The sequence below is a fragment of the Colossoma macropomum genome, unplaced genomic scaffold, assembly GCF_904425465.1.
Source record: "Colossoma macropomum unplaced genomic scaffold, Colossoma_macropomum, whole genome shotgun sequence".
Classification (NCBI taxonomy): domain Eukaryota; kingdom Metazoa; phylum Chordata; class Actinopteri; order Characiformes; family Serrasalmidae; genus Colossoma; species Colossoma macropomum.
The window spans coordinates 996016-1019794 of record NW_023495761.1 but is presented as its reverse complement, the minus strand read 5'-3'; the positions used below and the strand labels follow the sequence as shown (position 1 = coordinate 1019794).

At 37.5% G+C, this 23779-nt stretch overlaps 1 protein-coding gene across 1 annotated transcript; it reads right to left on the bottom strand.

The window, feature by feature from the left end:
* Nucleotides 1–1756: 1756 nt before the first annotated feature.
* On the bottom strand, nucleotides 1757–20288 carry si:ch211-243a20.3 (uncharacterized protein LOC100151507 homolog). The gene is made up of 4 exons (XM_036563480.1): nucleotides 19864–20288; nucleotides 11960–12097; nucleotides 5314–5443; nucleotides 1757–2229 (listed from the first exon to the last, which is right to left on the bottom strand). The coding sequence occupies exons 2-4, from the start codon at nucleotides 12066–12068 to the stop codon at nucleotides 1905–1907; spliced, it is 564 nt and encodes a 187-aa protein (XP_036419373.1). The 5' UTR covers nucleotides 12069–12097; nucleotides 19864–20288; the 3' UTR covers nucleotides 1757–1904.
* Between the last annotated feature and the right edge of the window lie 3491 nt (nucleotides 20289–23779).

Genomic DNA, 23779 nt, shown 5'->3' with positions numbered 1-23779 from the left:
ATCAGGGTGTACTGCTGCTACATAGACACTCTTTATAAATGATAATAAATCATTTTTATGCACAAAGAGCTTCATGACTCAGAAAGGTTTATTTACCTGAAACTCTGTTTCTTGTGTCTTAGCTCAGTTCATTTCCCAGAGGTTCAACCAAACGTACCCGCAAAGTAACGTTTTTTTTTTTTGCAATCTGTGTCCTAACTTGGTCGAAAAGTTAAATTAGCCAGGGACTCGTACTTTTCCCTCATCGGTGTCAGCTGGCTAGGCAAACTTTTCCAGCCATCGGGAGTTAGTTCTGGTCCAGTGAATGCGGCTTAAAGTTTCTTCTGCCGGAGAACTTTGATTGGACCTTGGAGATCCAAGCTTACACTAGTGCAGGCAGCAGAGAAGAAGAATATAGTCTTGTAAAGTTATATGCTGTATGTCAGGCGCTTAGCCATGGGTAGGCCTGGGTATGTCTACCCTGACTGATCAGAGGCCTACCCAGTCAGGGAAAAGGTCGGTGTCCCTTTGGTCATTCAATTTTCATGGAAAAACGGAAAAATGAATCAATTCTCGTTTTTGGTTCTGTTATTGTGAGTGGAAAAATGCGACCATATGTGAACTTTGCATGTTTTTTTTTCATTTAAAGTGATAGGAAATTTTAATATTGGGTAAATAAAATATGACCTCTTATTCCATTTTTGTTTGTTTGTTATTTGATGCTATGATTAGTTTGTGAAACTGTAAATAAAGCTATTTCTTGATTTTTACACTGATAATAACAGAACCAAAACCAAGAATCAACCTGTTTTTCCGGTTTTCATTACTGGTTTTTAAAAAAAAATTAAAAGACCAAAAACAGACAGACCAGAAAAGTAGAGATATATAGATGAGCTGAACATGTGAAGGATCCATTTTGTACATTTCTCTTGTATGCTTTTGTTTTGCTCAATGTCCACTGATGATGTTTGTCTCTTTATTTCTTAGAATGATGCAGGCTGTTTTTGTTACTGTGCCTTTAAGGCTGCTATATGTAAATGATCTATTGTCTGATTGGCTGGATTGTATCAGGCATCATTCCAAAAGCAGTCCAGGGTGAAACACTTATGTGAACTGACAGGCTAAAATGCTCCATGGTTAATAGGCGGATATGTGTAAATGAATTTGTTTCTGTGGCATCACAAAACAATGAATTCAAAATTTCCATATATGAACAGTTTAGACTGGAGAGTGAACAGTACATGTGAGTATTAACATTGTTTGACAGCCAGTCTAAACCAGGATGATCTCATGACCACATGAATGGGTTATACAGCTGATCCTAAGCTAAGGCTCAGTTAAAACTGAGTTGCTTCATATGCAAAGTTTTACTTTTAAATGTAAAAATTTTATTTATACCTGTAAAAACATTTTCCATTCATCATTCATTACAATTAATTAGGAAACCCATAACATCTTACTAGAGAGAAGTTAACTCTTACAGACTAAAATAGAATTTCTACTAGTAAAATGTGAATTTTGACATTTTAGAACGACATTTTTGGTTTTAACATTTAGATGAATTGCTGATATTATGAAATGTGGATTAAAAGCTAAAACAGGATTCCATATTGTAGATGTCCGGATAGAGCAGATGGTGGGAAACACAAAAACACAAAAAACCTGCTTGAAAATACATTTCAGCCCACAACACTGCTGCATATGACTTACTATATGTGTTACATGTTTGAATGTATCATTCATAATTCACCACCAACATAATGCACAATTTTCTGGAGACGTTACACTATATTTAATACATTAAGTAACTTACACTGCATACTAATGCAATATTTATAATGTTTATAATATCAATTTCTCTCTCTCTCTCTCTCTCTCTCTCTCTCTTACTCTTTTTCATTCTTGTTTGCCCTCCTCTCACCCATCTATCTCTCATCCTCTCTCACTTTGACTCTGCCACTCTCGTCCTTGTACACTTTCACTTTTCTGGTTCGTAACACTCTGTTAAAGGGGCGTACCACGCGGACCCTGTAGCGTTGGGGGTATTTTGCCAGGCTGGTGCCCGCCCCCCTCATGCTCTGGGGCATAGGTTCAGTCCCCTCCCCTCCCTCCTCCCCCTCTTTGCGGTAGCCATGGCGATGGAGGAAGGGCTCCATGGTTGCTAGGCGATGGTTGAGGTCGGTGATGCGCCTCTGTAAATGCGAGACTTCTCTGAAGAGATCGTTCAGAGACTCTGAGAGAGGACGGATCCTGCAGAGGGGAGAGGAAAAGTTTGAGGAGAGAGTGTGAGTGGGCTTGCATGATTGGGGACACATGCATATGTGTTAATATGTGTGTATGCTCATGCGTTTGACAGTGTAATCGTTTTCTCTCTTCCCTTCTCCACAATCTGCTTAGTTTTAGCAACAGAAAAAAATCAATAAATCTGACAAGGTCTGAAAATCTGATTTCATTTCAGCCCACGTAGCTGTGAACAACAGCAAGCATTTACTTACAGCAGCAGACTTTATGCTGTTGGCTCTGAAAAGTAAAGTGTTATCTACTTTTAATAGAGCAGTTCTTTAACCCTAAATAAATATTTTCATTAAGAGATAAAAATGAAATGATACAGTAAAATTACACATTTTGTTGAAGTTGAAGTGAGAAAAAAAGTGAACACCACATACGCATTGAAATTAAATATGGCATTTTGGCAAATGGTTATGCTCAATTATTATTTGTTTGTTGAACTTAACATATTGGCAAAAAATAAATATTAAATGAATCCTTTCAGTCAATGCTTAGCAAGACCCTCTTTGGCTGAAATCACACTATTCCCTCAACATTTCCTGTGCCACTGGCTGTCACACAACCCCAAAGCATAACAGATCCACCCCATGATTGACAGTTGGTTAGGGTTAGGGCAAGGTGTTCTTTTCATCAAATGCTGCTCTTTTTTCTCCAAACATACTTTTGGTGATTGTAGCCAAAGGGCTCATTTTTTGTTCTATCAGATCACAGCACTTTATTTCAAAATGCCTAAGGTTTACCAAAGTGTTGTTTTGCATACATCAGATGTTGACTTTTGTGAAGACATCGCAGTTAAAGTTCATTTTTGACGAATCTTCCCATGTAGATAATGTTTGTCCAGAACACTACATAGTGGGTCAGTGTTTCTCTACTCCCATACCAGTCAAATAGTCATGAAGGTCCTTGGCAGTGATGTGGGGTGTATATCAGACCAGATTTCTTAAGCTTCTGGATCTTGTCTTGATTTCAACAGTTCTCCTTGACTTCCATTTCTTAATGACATTTCAAGCAGTGACAATTACAAACAGGAAGTGTTTAGATACCTTTTATAGTCTTCTCCTGCTCTGTAAGAGTCAGTTATCTTTAGTTTCAGATCCTCAGACAGCTGCTTAGATGAGCCCCTGGCTTTTGAGGGTAAGCAAAACACACTGAGAGGTTTGAATGATCAGAAAATTGATCTGGAACTGTCTTTACTGGATTTGGATTAAGGCCTAATGATCATGTGCATCATCATCAGGGAACTTGATGAAGTATAACTTTACATTTTTTGTGTTATTGTTTATTTGTACTGATTCTAATATTTTTAAAATAAAATTAACATGCTTACTGATAACAATATCTCCCAAAAGATAGAATTTCAACCGTATTTAGTGACCTATAATGTATGTGGAGCTCATATGTTGGTCAGTCAGTGGAAGCAGGTAAGAGTTTCTAATAAAGTGGATGATGGGTATATTTGCTCTGTTCCCTCATAATTCTCAGTCCTCTAATAACTTACTGCAAGCAATCAGTGGAGCCTTAATGATGTATTACATAACTGCATTATGCATGTGACTCTTAATGACTAGCACTTCAGCCCATAGTCATGAGGCTACTAGACTACAGCTCTCAGAGGATGTAACCCAATATAAGGCCACATTTATAAGGACAGAAACGCACCTCTTGTCACTGATTTCAATAAGAACAATGCATTAATGAACAACAGAACCACAATAAACTACACTCCACTGCCTATTGAAAAAGTTGAGTTAAACCTTTGACAAAACATACTTTGATGTAACCATTGCTCAGCCAATAGGAGACTGGCTGGGGTGGACCTTCAGTCAGTCACACTGATGTATTGAGCAAAATACAAAAAAAAAATGTCTTGCTAAAATGAAGCACTATTAGATATTATAGGTTAGTGAAATTCCGGACACTTTATTGCAGTTTGGATTGGTTTTTTAACATTGGGTACTGTTCTGTGCTTTAGAGACGCCCAAACACATTATGCTAGTAACTATTTATGGGCTGTTAGCTCCTGCTTCAGTGAAGATTCTGGCAGTTTTAACATACTGCAAAATGAACCATAGACATAACCTCATATTATATTAATCCCAGGCCATATCAGTGAATCGTCATATACTATAGAAAAGAAGGAGTTTTTTAACCCCTTAAAATCACAGGCTTATTACATATTAATGCTTATTGTTCAGTGACTACACGGACTTCAATGCAAATGGGCTGATTCTTAGGTTATAGGAGAGTGTAATAGAACTTTGGGCCTGCCAGAGGGCCCTGGCCATTTAAGGGGTTAAGACCTGAGGCACACGAAGAAGCATTTAGTTGTGTTCTTTGTGGTCCAAATCAAGCCAATATGTATTTCCCTACCTCAAGTGTACTATTCCAAACATTTAACAAGTAAAATGTTTGAAAAAACTTGTATTTTTTCACAGCAATGCTTACTCCCAAGCTAATGACAATGCTAATGACACAAAACAAAAAGACAGCTAGATTGCTGTGCAAACAAAATTACAATTAGATTAAATGTGTGGACATGTTTTGTACTTGTGAGTAGCCAAACCTATTGTGTATGGAGCTTTTTTGGTGTGACAGCAATGCATAAATCTAGTAGCCACTCCTATCACAGAGATTTCCTGTCCTGTGCAAACTGGTCGTAAACATTACAGATGCATGGCATTAAAATTGCATTACCCCAATAACCAATCCCATTCTAATAGTACTTATGACTGGATCCTTAGCGTTTGGCAGCAATTCTTAGTTTCCTTGAAAATGAATCCAAATCTAAGTGGAAAAAGGTTGCATTCACTCCACTTTTTCAAAATGAATCTAGCAGGCTAGCCAAGACAGCACTGCAGCACAAGCAGCACATATCAAGGCTTTTTTTGTTTACGCATACCAGAATGTTCTTGTGAACATGGCCTAATGTCTGCTGATTGGTGAAAGCATCCAACTGTCACCGATTGCTGATCACATGATGAGACATTAATCTAGTCATGGTGCCTCCAGGAGTCATAGAGCTGTAATGAGAGGGAATGCAGGCACCTCGAGTAGTCAGGCAGTAGTGCACTGGGCTCTGAGTGCAGCAGCGTCTTGATCTCGTTAAAGATGCGCTTCCCCCAAGCGTCCAGCACACGGGTCACACTCCGGACATTAGCTACGTTCACGCTCTCCGCTGCCGGGGCAACCGAGAAAACAAAAAAAAAACAATCAAGTCAGACATTAATGAGCAGAGTGAGGCACCATGTGACCTCAGACCAGAGGTCAAGGAGATAATGAGTACATTAGATTGGTGACCCTCTGTCAGTAGCTCTACCTATTGTTAGTGTAGTGGGAAAACTGGACTTAAAGACAGGCTGGAAGCAGACTTGACCTTTGAGCGCAGACAGCGACTGGCCAACAGTGTGATTCTCATTTCCATAATGTGACTGCATGAATACTATCAGATTGCAATTAGTGTTATTATTACTGGAACCTAATAAAGTAAAACATTCATTAGATTTCCTGCAGTTATTATGGTGAACTTAAGTGGCACAGCCCTGAGGGATTAGTGTCTAGGATAACAAATTAGCACAAATGGAAAACATATTTAGATGGTGATGATTTCCAGATCCTATAAGAGCCTCCAAATGATGATCATTTGCATGTTTTAAATCAAATAATTATTGGAGTGTGCACTGTGAGTGAATGTAGATGTTAAACTGGGTGTGCAATCTCGGTTCACTGAAGGATCGAGCAACGTAGCAAAGAAAAAAAATCTCTAAACTGTCTTTTGAAAGCATTTTTTGAAGGAAATGGCAGTTATTCAGAAGTCCATATATCTGACATTAGAAGCCCTCAGTTCATATATATATGGACAAAAAATTATATGTTTTATTTCATGTACATAAAACATGTTTATATAGATTTCCCTCACTTTTTTATTTTAATAAATAGAAATCAAAAAAGAGTAGTTTGCTTACATGATTAGAAATGGCCATTAAGAGAAATTAAGAAAATGCGAGAGTGCATGATTTTAAAGCCATCATTCAATAAATGTAAAGCCTGTCTGTCAACAATTGCTAAATTTTAAACAGTGCTGCTAACTAGGAGGGAGGAGCTAGTTAGGTTTAGCTTAGCTAGCATGATAACAGCTAACATGTTTGATTCTGGCTAAAGCACTAACACAAGTTTAGATGATACTAATGTAAATCTAAGGGAGTAAATTTAATCAACTGGCATTGAAAGAACAGAAAGGTGAAATAACACCTGTTTTTGGTTTCTGGATCTGTAGCTTGATCAGCTAACTAAACTTTAGCTTCTGATACACACCAGTGTACAGGTTTGATTCTAACTGGACACACTGTGATAAAAACTAATGTCTGAGAGAGCAAAATTCGAGTGACTGGTGATGGAGTGACAGAAAACTGAAATCAAACCTGTTCTGTGGTGTTTGGGACTGTAGTGTTTTGGCTAAGTTGATGAGAGCTTAGTAGGTCAAACATGCCACACCACAACACAGGCTGGTTCCAGCTAATTGATGCTAAAATGACACCTGTTTAGAGTATACTTGAGAGTGGCTAATGTCAGAGTGAAGGCCAAAATCTGTGGTTTTCTGTGGTGTTAGTCGTCACTGAGCTACTATCATGCTTGATTTTTCTGAGGTTTTTCCTGGCTCTGATTTTTCCCCTCTTTCTATCAGTGCCACCTATTGGTGAACTCCAAAACCACCAATCAGTGACCCATTTTGAATATATAAGGGCAGAATGTGTTTATTTTGCCATCCAGATGTAGAACATAAATTTGATGTGTTATGATTTAGAAATTTTCATTTTAAATGGCCGGCATCATTTTTAAATGCTGTGGAATACCTTATTACTGTTATGTCATCCAACACCTAATTGTTAACGTTTTAAAACATGCCATTCACTCCTCAGTCCATACGGTCCATATGTGAAAACTAAGCTGTAAAAAAACCCAACCTGTTTTAAATGGATCATTTAATCCATATATTATCCAGTTCAAACAACATAGAACTGTATTGAATTAATTGTTTTCTAGCAAATCAACAGCCTGTCTGGGGTTGTAACATTTACATCTGTGCTGCTTTTAGCTGAAATGTTTTAACAGTTGCAACAATGCATGTCAAAATTGTTAAAGTTTCAAAATGTACTGTTTAGTACTCTGTTTGTAAAATTCATATATGGAAACTACTAGGGGTGGAAATCTCTAGGCGCCTCACGATTCGATTCGATTACGTTTCAGAGGGCTGCGATTATAAAACGATTATCGATCCATCTCGATGCATCTTTTTTTTCTACATATGATTTCTATTTTCTTACTCTCTGAGGACTTTGTAGTTTTAAAACAAAGTATTTGCAATGATCCACAATGCATTTACGTCCAATATCTTTTATTAATAAATCAAATGGAAGGGATGTGGCAAATGAACTGGAAGGCTCTCATTCAGCGCTCTTGTTTGAGACGCTGCTGCCACTCATCTGCGATAAAATGCGCTGTTACGGTGAAATAAGATTCAGTGGTGATGGATGTCCACGCAGCACGTTACGTATTCTTTAGTGATGTTATAACTTCGGTGTTGGTCTCGTGATGTGGGGTAATGGGGGAGGGTGGGGGCTGCAGGTCACCTAGCAACGAGGTTTCGCCTGGCTAGTAGCAAACGAAAAAGTAAAAGAGAAAGACAGACGAACATTTGTAGATGAATGGACTTATTTGGATTTATAAGCAGCGCACTTGGTTTCCTGGTATGTTAAATCTGCAACGAGAGACTGTCACACACTAACTAAAAAGTTGCGGAGATGAAGTCGCTTCTCTAATTTTCCCATTCCACCTTAAATGGTGCCGCTTTTACATTCGGCGCCTCAGTCAGAATTTAAGGTGGAACGGGCAAGTTCAGCAAGAAGCTGGCGAGTGAGAAGCGACCTCAGCCTCGTAAAACAGCGGAATGCTGAGAAACATTTTACAAGAAACTATTCAACTTTTGAGGAGAAGTTTTCTGGCGGAGTTGGAGGAAAAGCGGCTATAGCTAAAGCTTAAAGCAGAGTGAAGTAAGTCCGCGTTTTCGTTTATATTGTTTAGCCTAAACTAGCACATTATCACATACTGGACATGAATGTTGTGGCTCCCAAGGTAGTTTGATTTTTGTTGAAAGGACAAAATGTCTCTTCTGATCATTTGTGTTGTGACTCCTGATCTAACCTGGCTTTAATGCAGAGGGAGCCGGTCGGATTTCTCACTCATCAAGTTGTGTTTTTGTTATGTGCCGCCACAGACTGTCCGAGCGCTGCACTTACCCACTTCCAAGTTCCGCCCTTTGCGTTCCGTCAATAATTTAAATATTTAGAAAATCGATTTTTGACATTTATGAATCGATTCAGAATCGTCCACGTCTGCATCGCGATGCATCTAAGAATCGAATTTTTCCCGCACCCCTAGCAACTACACTCTCAGAAAAAAAAGGTAGTAAAATGTCACTGGGGCAGTACCCTTCTTGTCACTGGGGTGGTTCCCCCAAGGGTACATCTCAGTACCTTTAGTCAGAGAACATATTTGTACCATAGTCCATTGAAAGTATGTTTTCTAAGTAGTATTGACTCCACACCCCATCTTGTCTCCATTCTTTTTATTGTATTGTTCTGTTTTAAAACATTTGGTTATGGTAAGGTACATGATTGGACTCTAAAACCACTGTTGTACCTTTGAGGGTACATTAACATTGTTTATACCTTGATGAATGAAAAATGTACCTGCACATTACCTTTATTTCAAACAGTATACTGGGCAGCACATCAGAACAGACATAATTTACTTATTTCAGTCTTAAAAGTGCAGTAACATAAAAAGCCTATTTAAGGCTAAGGGATAAAAAGATGTTAGAAAATGGTCATGTAAAAATAAACTATGTTTTTAGTACAGAAACCCGTATACATCTAAACTGGACCTCAAGTAAAAAAAAGAAATGCTAGAAAAGTGTATGATATGGGCTCTTTAGAATCTGGAGTGAATGTCATAGAAAATATCATCTTAAATTCATCTGAAAATAAACTCCACACAAAGTGTATAAACTGTTGATTCCCTGACGTGAAGCCAGTTTAGATAAGTTAAGCCAATAACATCTCCCAGCTGGTTTGTTGTTACATAAAATGAAGTGAATTAATAGTTATTTGACTGGGCGACTATCCACACATCACCGCTAATTAATTGCTACTTTTTCCCAGATGCTAGATTGGAAGGGATTTTTGTGTGGTATGCCCCTTTAAACCTTGTTTTACTGTGATTCAACTGCAGCAGAGCAGCTTGTTTTTTAATCAATCCCCAGATAAAGGTAGGCTAAATGCATCTTCATTCAGTCCTTCTTAAGGAGCGAGAACAGAACGTCTTCCTAAAGTAGTTTGAGTGCTTAAAAACAGCGGGCTGTCCTCATTGGACAAAAAATAACTTAAATTGGTACATAACCTTTACTTTTTAATGGCATATAACATTTTTATTATTATGAAATCTTTCCTTTTAGTAATAGATAACCTTTATTTAATAATGGCATATAACATTTTATATGTATAACATTTTAATTCCTGAATAGCCTTTATTTTATGACAGTTCATAACATTTCAATTTGTGTAGAACCTTCACTTTATAATGATGTATAACATTTTAAATGGTGCACTTTTAAAAAAGATGGTTCTTCAAGGGTTGTTCAGTGAAGAAATGGTTCTGTATAGAACCATGAACACTCAAAGAACCCTTTGCATAATTAAAGGGTTCTTTGCATTGTGGAAGCGTTCTTCAGGTTGATGGAGAATGTGCTGTAGATGGTTCTCTATAGAACCTTTTTGAAAAGCGTTCTGTTATGTGACAAAGTCAAGCTTGTAACAATCAATTAACCCTTGTAAATCATTAACCCTTGATCTATATCCATCTATATACCATCTCCATCAATCTGAAGAACCTTTTACGATGCAAAGAACCTTTTAATTATGCAAAGGGTTCTTTGAGTGTCCATGGTTCTGCATAGTTCTACATTTTTTACTAAAGAACCCTCGAAGAACCGTCTTGTATGTACATACCCTTTACTTTATAGTTGTTCATAACCTTTTAATTTGTAAATGATCTTTACATTATAATAATCTTTACTTAATAACACTATGTAACATTTTAAGTTGAATATATCCTTTACCTTGTCATCTATAACTTTTCAGTTAATATATAGTGTTTACTTTATAATGAAGCCAGTAAATAACATTTTAGTTCACATATGACCTTTATTTTGTAATCTCGTGTAACCTTTCAATTCATATATTTCCTTTACTTTATAATGGTATTTACCCTTTTAATTTGTAGGTGACCTTTACTTTAAAAAGAATCTTCACACATACACACCTCATTGTAATGTTTTTTAGAACCAGCCACTGAAAGGTTTGTTGGGGTTCCAAAGGTGGTTCTTCAATAGTACTGCTCCAAAGAACCTAGTACACTGTACTGTTAAGAGCTTTAAAGAACCTGATGGTACATGCAATAACTCATAAATTAGTGAATGAACGTGTGTGTGTGAAAGAGAACATGTTGCTCTTTTTAGACTCTTGGGCAGGAGTTGATCTTTCTTAGATCTTATGTGCTGGTAAAGAAAGTATAAGTATAAACTGCCATGTTGCAACACCCCTGGAGCAATTTTTACCCAGAGGGCACAACACACAGCAATCAGAGACACTTTAGAACCTGCAGCCTTCAGCAACAAAGTCAACATCTTTTTCTGCCTGAGACAGGCCATGTCCTGTGCTCTGTTTACTATATAGTGCACTATTTTGGGACCGTTTTGTGGAGATCAGTGCGCAGAATATCCAGTGCACTCTTACTGATGGCGTTTAAGTGCAATACATACCTTTAACCTAGGAATAGGCAATTCACAACACTCCTTTTTGTAGTTTGCTTTTAATGCCTGCAGTCTGCATGTCATTATACTGTTACCATTACATCATTATTCCAGCTGCCATTGTTTACCAAATAATAACCCTTTAGATGTAATACGCCTGGGATTTTAATGGATTAGCTGATATTTAGTTCATTCAAGACACTTATAGAATATTTCTATTAGTTCCTCCAGACTGTTACCAATACAGCATTGCTCTATTCATTTTCTTGTCATAAAATTACTATAAATAGCTATCTGATCAGTAAGATTTGGTCACCGCTTTACAAATATGAAGCATTCTGGTTATGAAGTTCATTCTTGATGATGTACAGCTATCACAATTACTGTGGAATCATCTTAAGCTCCAATCATCATCTAAAATATAGTCATTTTTACACTTCAATACAAACTGTTTGAAACCTGTAAAATATTAGCATCATACTAGAATCATTTTATGTACTCATCTGCATCCAAAATGGTTTAATACCATTGAAAACATTCCAAACAACAGTGATTCCAAACCTTTGAACAGTAATGTACATAACTTGGTGTCAACGTGTAAAACACTTTAAATTACAATTGCTTGTATGAGTGGCGCTGTATAAATTAAGACAAAGATTTTGCGGATTGACTTATTTATTGAAATTTGAACACAGTGATAGGCTCGAGGCAGCATCCCTCTGTTCCCTGACGTGGATCCCCACTGATATACTTGCTTTTGACCAAAAAAGGCATGTCAGATTGAGTAAGGTGCTTTTTTTAGTTCAGCATTTGTTCAGTGTTTACCTCCTTCTCTGTAGTTCCAGGTCCCATAATCCAGCTCGGTGCTGATTGCGAGCGACTGAGCCAAAAACGTCACTAGCACGAGCAGCGTCGTCACAGTCATTGTCGCCATGGGAACAGCCACAGTGAAGTTCCAGAGGCCTAGAGAGAGAGAGAGAGAGAGGAAAGTAGGGATGGGCAAAACTGATGGTTTTCATTCAATACCAAGCAGTGTTGGGGTACTCAAAACGTAGTCTATTACAGGTCACTACTTAATGGGATTATATTACTTATTACTTTCAGGGAAAACTAATCTTGTTACTTCTACACTCTGTAAAATTAAGCAGGGAAAACCCAACAGTCCAGCACAGTACACATCATTTAAAATGTAGGCCACCATCCCTGCCTTTTAACATGACATGGCCAGTTAAGCTGAGTAAAATTATGAATTTGACTGATGTTGTTTTAAAACCAAGAAACTAGTCCGTTCTAACAGCTGCCTCTGGATGAAATCTCTAAGAATAAACTGTAAAGCTTACAGAGCTGTCTCTGTATGAAATGTGAGTCTGGTCTGTTTAGGTGAGTTCGGGGATCTTCTTCAGCAGAGGGTCTTTATCAGTTAGTTTTATATCAGAATGATTATATGCTTCACTCTGGTGGGATTGTCACTACGAAAGAAAATGACCTATTAAAGAAGACCTTGGTGGGCAGCGCATGGATTTACTTATGAAAGAACTCATTTGTAGGCGGGTCATGAAAATGTCCATAATATTGTGGAGGGACTTGCCTGCACATTCTTATAGCCCCTTATAGGCAGTAAAAACAATACATCAACTTTTTTTACACTTTTACATTTGAAATTAGCTTGAGAACCTCATGACAAATGAATGCATACTTGGAATTATGTGGAATATGGAATAACATTAGAACTGATTATAAACAATTCTAGCACTCCAAAAGAAAACATCTGTGAGAAGAAAACAGACAAACAACTCCATCCAGCCAATATGTCAAAAGCTAGCAGACTAGTCAAGGGTGGTATAGAGAGAAAGAGAGAGAGGAAGAGAGATTAAAGATGCACAGAGGATGAGATAAAGAAAAAGGGGGAACTGAGCTAATAAGCTAACTTCTCTGGCCTCTGCGGTAAGCTTCACAGATCAAACCGGGTCTGGGGACTGATTTTTGAAGCCATTGGCAGAAAGGATAAAGAAAGGATTGCGTTGTGCAGGTTGGATGGTATTGCAGGTTGAAGTATTATTGAAATTACATACTTGTATTTTGCTCGATTACTTTTCCATGAGAAAAAAACAACACACTATTTAATCATTACATTATTATTAAGACCTTAAAAGTTCTAAAACTTTGCAAATATCAAAGACCATGAGATCTTTGTCTTTTTCTCTTGCCAATCCACACTTTTTTCATTTAAATATCCAGTCATATTCAAATTGATGTAAAATGAATCTGCCCAGAATGATGCTAATTAGCTATATGAATGAAACAGCACTGCCCGTTCATGTGCCTGAAGATAAGGAGCAGGACTGCATTTGCATTAGGATTGTATAAACATGTAAGAGCAGGGAATTGGTAAGCAGGGATGCTGAGGGTGCTGCAGCACCACCAGATGTCAGGTTTATTTAATTGCAACTGCTAAACACAATAAGTAAAGATAGAGAACAAAAACAAAAGAACAGAACTTTTAATTATTAGGAGCACAGTAAAGACCCATGTGTGCTTTTTGCAGATGCCATGCACTGTTTAAGGCTGCGTTCAGATGGTGGAGCATATTTCACAATAAATCCATGTCTGAACTGCAAAGAATCTGCCTGTGACAAGTTTTGCGTAGCAGAGAAAGAGCAGAGCAGATCTTTATAGGCAGGAAGTTCAATGTCATCACACACAGACGACTAAAGAAACTAACATTAGCACTGATTGGGTTTCCTTTTTGGGGAGAAGGATGGGGGAAACGTCCATTAGGTTTAATTGTTCCTACTCAGTCCATGTAAACATGAGCAATATTCACAAGTACCTTAAACAGCAAAGAGACCCAGCATTGTATTTCTATATTAAAGTAAACTACTCACCAAGCTATGGTGGTGAGGGGTACTCATTGTCTGTTTTCAAGGATTTCCAGCAGATCAGCTTGTGTCATGCCATGGCAAGAAAAAGGGTGCAATAAAAACAGAGGGAGCAAACTTATGGTAAAAGTGGGTAAAAAGCAAATAAAAATTGCTGCAGAAAAAAACAAGCAAACAAAAAATAAAAAGAGAAATAGGTCATGAATTTTAGAGTAGAGAAGGGAGAGAGAGAAAAAAAAAAAGTCCTCTCTAGGGCCAACAAAAGAGTCCAAAACGTTTCAGAGCATGTGCACGTGGACTCACAACTACACATGTGTTCATCTAATTTCAGCTCAGCTTCTTTTTCTTCTTGAGTACAGAGTTGTATGGAGTTTCTTTTTAAGAAAATATAACATTCACTGCATTAAAGACATCTTTAAAGTTGAATAATTGAGTGTATATATATATACATATGTATATATATATATATATATATATATATATATATATATATATATATACACACATATATATATATGTGTGTGTGTGTGTGTGTGTGTGTATATATATACTCAATTATTCAACTTTAAAGATGTCTTTAATGCATTGAATGTCATATTTTCTTAAAAAGAAACAGAATAAAATGGAATAATTGAATGCATTAAGGGCCTCTTTAAAGTTAGATTAAAATGGAGTTTTTTATGCATTCAGTGCATTAAGGACATTGTAAAAGTTAAATAACAAAGTTTCTCTTCTTTTTAAATTCCATCAAATGCACTGGGGCATCTTAAAAGCCAGAGTCCTCTAAATTAGTTTTCTGTTTTCCTTACATTCTTTCTTTTAGAACACTTCAGAACACTTCAAAGTATTTTAAGATGGTTTTCCTATTACTTTAACATCCGAGGATACAAACAGGATCTATGAACTATGAGGGCGAGGGGAAGGGTGGGATGATGGTCTTGTGACTACTCTAACTCCTAGCAAACTTGATTAGTTTATTTGAAGCTTCTGAGAAAAATAGCCTTTGTGCTGGAGGTCACAAGGCCCAGCTCTGCAATCGAGCACAGGCTGAAAGGCAAACGTTCTCAAACTCTTCTAACTGTGAGTAGAGCTGCTGAGTGACCAGTAAGACTGCAGTGTGGGTGTAAAAATCTATGATGATGCATTGATCTGACTTTGAAATGTTATAACTGATTAAAATCAATTAAAAATATAGTTGCAATGAGCGGGTTCAAGTGTGCATCAGCACAATGAGCCCTTATGCAGTTGCAGCCAACTAGGCCTAACAAGGCCTAGTGCAGTTTGGGCCTTATTTACAGAGATCGGATTTAAAAATGCAAGGAAGTCAGAGTTTTTTAAAAGGCCTTCATTTGCCATAATTGTTGAGCAGTGGTGTTTAAACATGATACATGCTTCATATCATATCTAATGAGGTATTGAGCTTTGTTAAACATGCAAAAGATTATCAACATAGATGTCAAAATGGTAAAATTTCTGTCATAGTTGTATTTGCAAAATGGTTTGGTTCTCCATGTTTTACCCTTTGATGTACATGTACCCATAAGGGGCCCGTTTGGCATAGAGGAGCTAAGTGGGTCAAAATTTGTCAATAGGTCACCATATGTTATGATTATTGATTAGGGATCTTCAACAAAGATGTTCACTGAGTTTTGTTCATATTTACCTCTTGACCTTTGTATAATAAGCTGTAGTCTTTAAATGAATAAGTCAAAATACCAGACAAGCAAATGCCCCCTTTAGGTCGATTGGGCTCATGTCATGTCTCTACGAACTACAGTTTGATCTAGTCAAACAGTTTTAGGGAAGAATCAGAATAATAAGAAAAATCTTGACAGTTCCAATGGATTCTACGCACTGCGTGCTTGAATCCTAAACATGTTGATTTTGCCACAGTTAGTCCCAGTGTGATTAGCAGAGTGCAGAGGCATGAGTGCCAGTATCTCCCGATAACCACATAACACAACTCTGAATCAGTCTCTCTAAGTATCACTCCGACTTTATACAACAGTAAGCTGATTGGTTGAGAAGCGTTCTAACCGTGCTGATATTTCGCCATAACATCAGAGTCGGTTTATGAGGAGCTTGTCCACTTCCTATTCCCCCGTTATATCAAAAACAGGGCTGCCAAACAGCAGAGGGCGCCCGCGAGTGAGTCCTCAATGAATGGGAGTAAATGGTGCTCAACGGCTGAAAACGAAAAGTTAAAATAGTTTCTAATCACTTTCCCAGAATGTTTTTAGAAAGTAGAAGGATATATTTCACTAAAAAAAGCAAAGAAATCTTACCTATATATTTCCTTTTTTCTACAGCAAACGGGGTTTGGGCAGCAGAAGGCGGGCATTACTGCTAGAGCGTGATGATTGATTGGCGAGCGGAGGAGCTCATTGGCTGTTCGCGCTCACTGACGTCATGGACATACATGAGGCGCCGTTTTAAACTCCTATAACTCGAGTTTAAAAGCTCTTAAAAATATAACAGCGGTGTTAAAATGTTTTATGCTGTTCGGTGTTCAGGAAATGATTGTATTCTTTTACATTAGAAATGTTTAGAGCAGTTATAAACTATGATTTTGCTCAAACGCTCCATAGCAACCCATTCATTTTGGACTCGCTCTGGAGCGCCCTCTAGCGTCTGAGAAACCTCAGACATTGCAGAGCGGTAATTCTCCTCTCTGCAAGTTCTCTGCTGTTATTTCGCCATGACATCATGTTTTTTTCACAAACACTGTAACACTCCGCTGAGACTCCGTCGCTAAGCAACGACTTTAACCGCTGTAGAAGACGTTCAAGCCATTTGAACGTTTTTACTTCTTACTTTGCGCACAAACAGGAAATGGATGCTTTTAAGATCACATTTGACCGACAGCCGATTTGGTCAGACTCTGAAGATGAGACTACACTAAATTCCCCAACTGTCAGTTGGTCTGTGTGTGGAGCTGGAGAACGAACAGCCGGCTGTGCAGCGAATGAGTGGAGCTCAGTACTCTGACGTAGCAACAAGCTGCCTGTTAAGGAACTATAATTTGGCGGAAGGAACTGCGAACATTAAAACATATTAAACGCCGCGTTCACGACCCAATGTATTTATTTCTTACTTTATTTATTTAACTGTTATATAAAAGCACTCGAGGTCGTGTGATATCGCGATAACACACTCCTCGTGTTCTATTGCTTTAGTATATCTACACTCTTAAAAAAGATGGTTCTTCAAGAGCTCTTTAGTAAAGGCAGTGGTGCTACACAGAGCCATTATCGTTCAAAGAACCGCTTGCATACATAAATGGTTATTTGCATGATGAAAATGTTCTTCAGATTGATGGAGAATGTGTTGCATATATATATATATATATATATATATATATATATATATATGTGTGTGTGGTGTGTGTGTGTGTGTGTGTGTGTATATCTATATGAAGAACCATTCCGCCATGCAAAAGACCATTTAAGCATGCAGATGGATCTTTGGGTGTTCATGGTTCTATATAGACCCATTCTCTTTACTGAAGAATCCCTTGAAGTACTATCTTTTTTAAGAGTGAAGTAAATGTGCTCACAGTGAGGTGCAAAAAGGGGGTAGAGGCTTACATAACAGTGAAATCACAGGAGAAAATAACTGACTCTGGGAACTGTCCTAGAGTGAGTCAGTGCAGAGGCATTTCTAAAAAAGCTCCCGACTCCAGATCAAGGTGGGGGTGCATATCATTACTATTAGAAAACCTCGTAACTCTATTTTATTTGAAATTTGAAAACAGTAACATGAAATTTCATGATGAATGGACCTACAGATGTTAAAGACAGTTCTAACCTTCTTCCCTAAAGTAACCAAGTTTTTCTTACAACACGGGAGATACATAGAAGACGTCTCAGTGTGAGACTACTGGTGTAGGATCTGCTCCCTCCACACCACATGTGGTAAATGGGTTAATCATGTTCATTAAAGGTGTTAATAGATCAGCATTCTCACTCCAGACTCCAACAGTCACTGAGAGTCTGTGAGTAGAAGAGCTGATATGGGATCAGATGGTGATATAATTGTGCTTGTGGAATAAATGAGTTTATCATTAAGGCTGATAGAGATAAACTATGGGTGATGCGTTAGTCTGAAGGTGGCAATTCAGCTGTGATGCTAGAATCAATTGTAAAAAAATTCAGCGAAGTATGTGCCAATTTTTGGGCCAAAATAACTTTCTCTGTTTATTTTCAAATTAAAAAAAAGCAGCATTGTTTTTTATTGTCTGTATTCCATTACTGTGTAAATCGTTCCTCTAGTTAAATTTGTTTATTCAGTGGTTTTTTAAAAGCAATTATGATAACACTTTCTATAAATACCATATCTAGAAGAATCTATGAGCACATTCATAACATTATAATGCATTCAAAATGCATTATAAACCATGGCTATAAATGTTCATGAAAATGCATCAAACATTAAAGCTTTGTTGATTATGTAGTATGTATTGTTAGCATAATACAATGTAGTGTTTATACCATAATATGTGTTTACATCACACTATATTGTTAGTACTACAGAAACAAGCCTGGCTAGTCGTAAACAAATGCTGAGCCTTGCCTTGATTACTTTGAATAACTTATGCATTAACCCTTCATCTGAAATGGAGTAATAGCTTATATTTGTTATTTAATATATTTAATATTTTGTAACATGTCTTTGCAAGCTTTGAGTAACGTGACTGAATGTATAGAGGGTAGCTGTATATGTGAGGCACAAATAAAGAGAGATATTTTAGTCTAAAGGAAAGAATATTGATAGGATTGTTATTCATAATGCATAATAAACAAAATTATAATGTGTAATGCATTTTTTTTAACTATTTAAAGCCATATTTATACTACTTTATAAATGTATTATAACATGTTTTGATAATGTTTATAGTTTCTAATAGACATGATATTCACAGAAAGTGTTTCCAAAATTCTGAAAATGACCTCAAACCTCAGTAAAATGTGAGATGACATGGTACACTGAATTATTCCCTAAAGTATCAGAATTGAAAAATTATAAGGTCAGAGATCATTGAAAAAAGATCAGAGATCAGCACTGACAGTTCTGAATCTTTGCAAGAGTATCTGAACAGATCTGAACTGATCTGAATTGATCCAGAAACAAACTACACCAGTTTTGGTTAGAAAGAAGCTGCTCCAGATCAGCACTTCCACAGATATAATTGCACCTGGTTAGGAAAGGTAATAGCTGGTCCTAGATCAGCATAGATGCAGGATCAGGAACTTATTCATAGTTGATTCTGTTCACTATGAGTTCCTAAAGCAAGCCAAGGCCAAAAGAAGAGCTTATTTGATTGCTTAAGTAGCTCGTAGTAAGCAATATAACCATTTAAGAAATCCCTGATTGTGATCGAAGCTGATCCAGGATCGAATATAATTGTGCTGGGATATGAAAGGTAGTAGTAGCTGGTCCTAAATCAACCTGCATAGATAGTCTAGCTGGAGAACTGATCCAGGATCTGGAACTACTTTTTGCTAGTACTGTTTACCGTCGGCTACTAAAGCAAGCCAAGGCCGAAAGTAGCTTTATGCTTATGGCTTCTGGACCTTAGCATCATTACTTCCAGCAGAGTCACTGGAAGGACAGATGTAGAGACCAGTGCCAAATACTTCCACTTCGGGACAACTACAAAACATGCATAGTAAAGCGTGAGCGTCCATCTGTTCTGTCAGAAGTAGAGATGTATTCCAGCGGTGAACGTGCAAGAACTTACACAGATGATATATGATATATCAGGGACAGAGAAGAGCATGCATGAACCAAATATCACCTCAAATCAGAAAACTTAATTCAGCTTGAACTTCACATGAGGATTCTACTTACACTTTTCAGAAGGTGATAGTGTTGTTTTGGTTGATTGCCTTCTCCAGCTACAACTGCGTCAGTATTTTTGAATAATAACCTTGTTTTTCTTTTCCCCCTTGCACTCTGCTGACGCTTCTCTCCAATCTCTCCTTTAGCCCTCTTTTTCTGAATCACTCTCTCTCTCACTGTCTCTCTGTCTCTCTCTCCTCTCCTCCCTCCAGCTCTAATGTGATTATAGTTAGAGTATACGTTCCACTTAAACTAGTTTTATTTTTGTACAAAGAGAGAATTCACTATCTTTACATTTCTCTCTCTCTCTCACTATCTGTTTCTCACTCCAGCTCCAGCTGTGTCCAGATGCACAGATGTGCGCCTCTTTGTCTACCTCAGTTTTGCCCTTTCTGCTTTTGTTCTTCCGATCTTTCTGCTCTCTCTCTCTCTCTCTCTCTCTCTCTCTCTCTCTCTCTCTCTCTCTCACACACACACACACACACACATAAATGCACTGACAGGTTTGGCAAAGCATGCAGCCAAATCCACACATTGCTCATATGATTTCTGTTATTGAATCAAAAGGCTTCAACAAAAATATCTCAGGAACAACTGGAGAACTGATGTGCAGCCCATTAGCTTCAATACTAACATCTGACAAAGGTATTCAAAGCTATTATTTTATGTGTAATGAGATATATAGAACAATATAACATGATTTTTAGATTTAATGGTTCCGGATGTGCAAGTTACCCATGCCATGGGCACTAATACAGACCCTGACTTTTGAACTTTACACTGGTAACAATCTGGATTGCCCTTTTCTTCTAGGAGAGCACAATGTGATTATTTCCATCAATAATCTGTATAGTTGACTCATCAAACCACAATACATGTTTCCACTGTGCATCATGCCATTTCAGATAAACTCAAGTCTACAGAAGTTAGAGGCATTTCTAGATGTAGCTGACAGATGGCTTCCACTTCATATAGTACAGTCTTAACTCGCATTTGTAGTTGCAGTGACAATCGTTTATTAAATGATTTGCCAGTGTATTCCTGAGCCTATGTGGTGATGTCCATCACACGTCTGAGGGGATCGAAGATCACGGGCATTCAGTTGTCGTTTTGAAGGGTAAAATATCAAAATCCTTACAGAACAGTCCTCATTCTAAAACTGCTGGATTATTTGCTGACACATTTTTGGCAGCCTCGACCTGCCCTTGCTCATAAATGACTCAGCCTGGATGCTCCTTTTATACCTAAGCATGACTGCATTGCTTGTTTAAGATGTTTATTTGAACATTTCATAATGTTCCTAGTCTTAAATAAAGGTCTTTAATAAAGGTTCCTCAGTATTTCTCAGCTTGAAAATAGGGTTCTGAAAAAAACTTTAAATTGCTGCACTGTGGTGAGGGTACTGTCCAAGTAAATTTTTTGTCCTCTAAGGGAATATTTGTATTTTCCAGAACTTTTCTTTTAAGTGGAAAACTAAAATAAAAGTCAAGACTTTGGATGTATGCAATTTAAAACAAAAACATTCATTGTCATCGATGCAAAGCACTGCTTTTATTATGTTTGACTGCTAAAGGCGCCCCCTTGTGGAAGATCTGCAGCCTACCAAATGTGAGTGAGTGAGTGAGCCAGTGCGTACTTAACGGCATTACAAGTCAGGTCCATGAGGCACTTGGCATCTAAAAATAATTACAATGAAATATGGTATAACTGGGTTCCCTAACTAAAGATACTGATGATGTACCATTGAGAGAACCAGACCAATGACAACAACTGTACCCTGAAAGCTAAAGTCCTCATGGACCTGACTTGGATTTCGCTATTCACTCACATACTGACTCACTTACGCTGTTACGACTGTTTATTAGAGCTGATGCTTTGCATCAAGAACACCATGAGTGTGTTTGGAGGTTCTTCAAACTATAAAACAGTTCTTCACACCATTTATTGAAGGGTTCTTTAGGGAGCCAAAAATGGTTCTTCTGTGGCATCACAAAGAGCCCTTTTTGGAACCTTTATTCACTGAGCATACACAGTAAATCCTTTAAGTAAACACTTTTCTATAAACGTGTCACTGTGTTTAAATGAGATGTTCCTTTATTTGAGAACAAATTAGGGAAAGCTTGAGTGCAACATACAGTGAGATCACTTATTTACCGCTAAAATATGCAAAAATGATGTGAGAGAAAGAGATTATAAAACAGGAAATATTTTTTTTCGTTGACTGACTTGCAGATGTTATTTCTGTTGTGCTTCTCTCTCTCTCTATCTCCCTCTTTCTGCCCCCCCCCCATTCCCCCACCCGCGGTCTTTGTTGATGTTGTGACATCAAGTTTGGCTAACTCCAATGAAAGTAAACAGAGCGAAATGAAAGTGTTACGTTGTTTTTCCTCTCCCTTTTCGTCTCTCTCTGTCTTTCTCCTCCATAAAGCTCATATGCACCTGTTTCTCATTAAGCACGAAGCAATTTGTCACTGCAGACTGAATTCCTCTCTCTCTCTCTCTCTCTCTCTCTCTTTTTAGTGCTGTCAGAAGCTAAAAAGTCAGCCAAGTGCTCAATTGCTTGGCATAAATGAACGTGTGTGTATGTATGTGTGTATCACCATGCCCAATTACATCAAGCTCAAACTAATTTCCATTTTAGAGTATCATATTTTTCAGAAGCAGCTGTTTTCCACACAAAAAGAACCCATAAAAAACATTACTTAGCAATAAAACAGAAAGAACGCACAGCTCTCCGCTCACTTTTTACCTTATTATGACCTTCTACAAATCCTACACCAACAATACATTCTCAACAATTAGATGAAAACAGAGGCCTATAACTCGGCATAGCTCCAGTGTTAAATTACCAGGTGAGAGTTATGACTGGGGAAGTATTGTTGTGGCCGTTTTAATGTGTTGTAAAGCATTAATCTATTGCTTCCATCTAGTGGCCAAATTCAGAACAGCATATCATTTCTGAGCTCGACTTCATCATTTATCTGAGCTGATAGTGTTAAAGGAACAGCACTAAATTCTCCCCTTAACCCAAACATAACCAGCCAAAGCATGTTTGGTGTTGGCACTTGAGCTGTGAGTCTAATGTAGCTAACAAGTACTTAAAGCTTTTGAACACCAGCTAGCAGCAACTGTATAACTAAATTATCACAAACTTGTTTCGAACTGTTTTGAGTTGTTAAGTAATCTCAAAGCATCATGTTGTTCCTGACTAAAAGTGGCTGCTAGTACTGATTTTGGCTGTGCTAATGTGCTTTTGTCCATTTTTACAATAGCATGTCATACAGTATTAGAAACCAGATAAACAGATAAAGATCAACAAACACTAAACAAACAAACATTACTCACCACTGCCCCTAAAGAATTTATTAACAAACATCTAATAAACAAACATTACTCAGCGCTGCCCCTAAAGAATTTATTAACAAACATCTAATAAACAAACATTACTCAGCGCTGCCCCTAAAGAAGTTATTAACAAACATCTAATAAACAAACATTACTCAGCGCTGCCCCTAAAGAATTTATTAACAAACATCTAATAAACAAACATTACTCAGCGCTGCCCCTAAAGAAGTTATTAACAAACATCTAATAAACAAACATTACTCACCGCTGCCCCTAAAGAAGTTATTAACATCTAATAAACAAACATTACTCACCGCTGCCCCTAAAGAAGTTATTAACATCTAATAAACAAACATTACTCACCACTGCCCCTAAAGAAGTTATTAACAAACATCTAATAAACAAACATTACTCAGCGCTGCCCCTAAAGAATTTATTAACAAACATCTAATAAACAAACATTACTCAGCGCTGCCCCTAAAGAAGTTATTAACAAACATCTAATAAACAAACATTACTCAGCGCTGCCCCTAAAGAAGTTATTAACATCTAATAAACAAACATTACTCACTGCAGCCCC

Excerpts from the sequence above, each read along its gene's own strand:
- si:ch211-243a20.3 (XM_036563480.1), bottom strand. The coding sequence starts at position 12,068 with ATGGCGACAATGACTGTGACGACGCTGCTCGTGCTAGTGACGTTTTTG. Across the intron at positions 5,444-11,959 it reads CTGGAACTACAGAGAAGGAG|CGGAGAGCGTGAACGTAGCT; the intron begins GTAAACACTGAA and ends TTGCCCCGGCAG. Across the intron at positions 2,230-5,313 it reads CTACTGCCTGACTACTCGAG|GATCCGTCCTCTCTCAGAGT; the intron begins GTGCCTGCATTC and ends TCCCCTCTGCAG.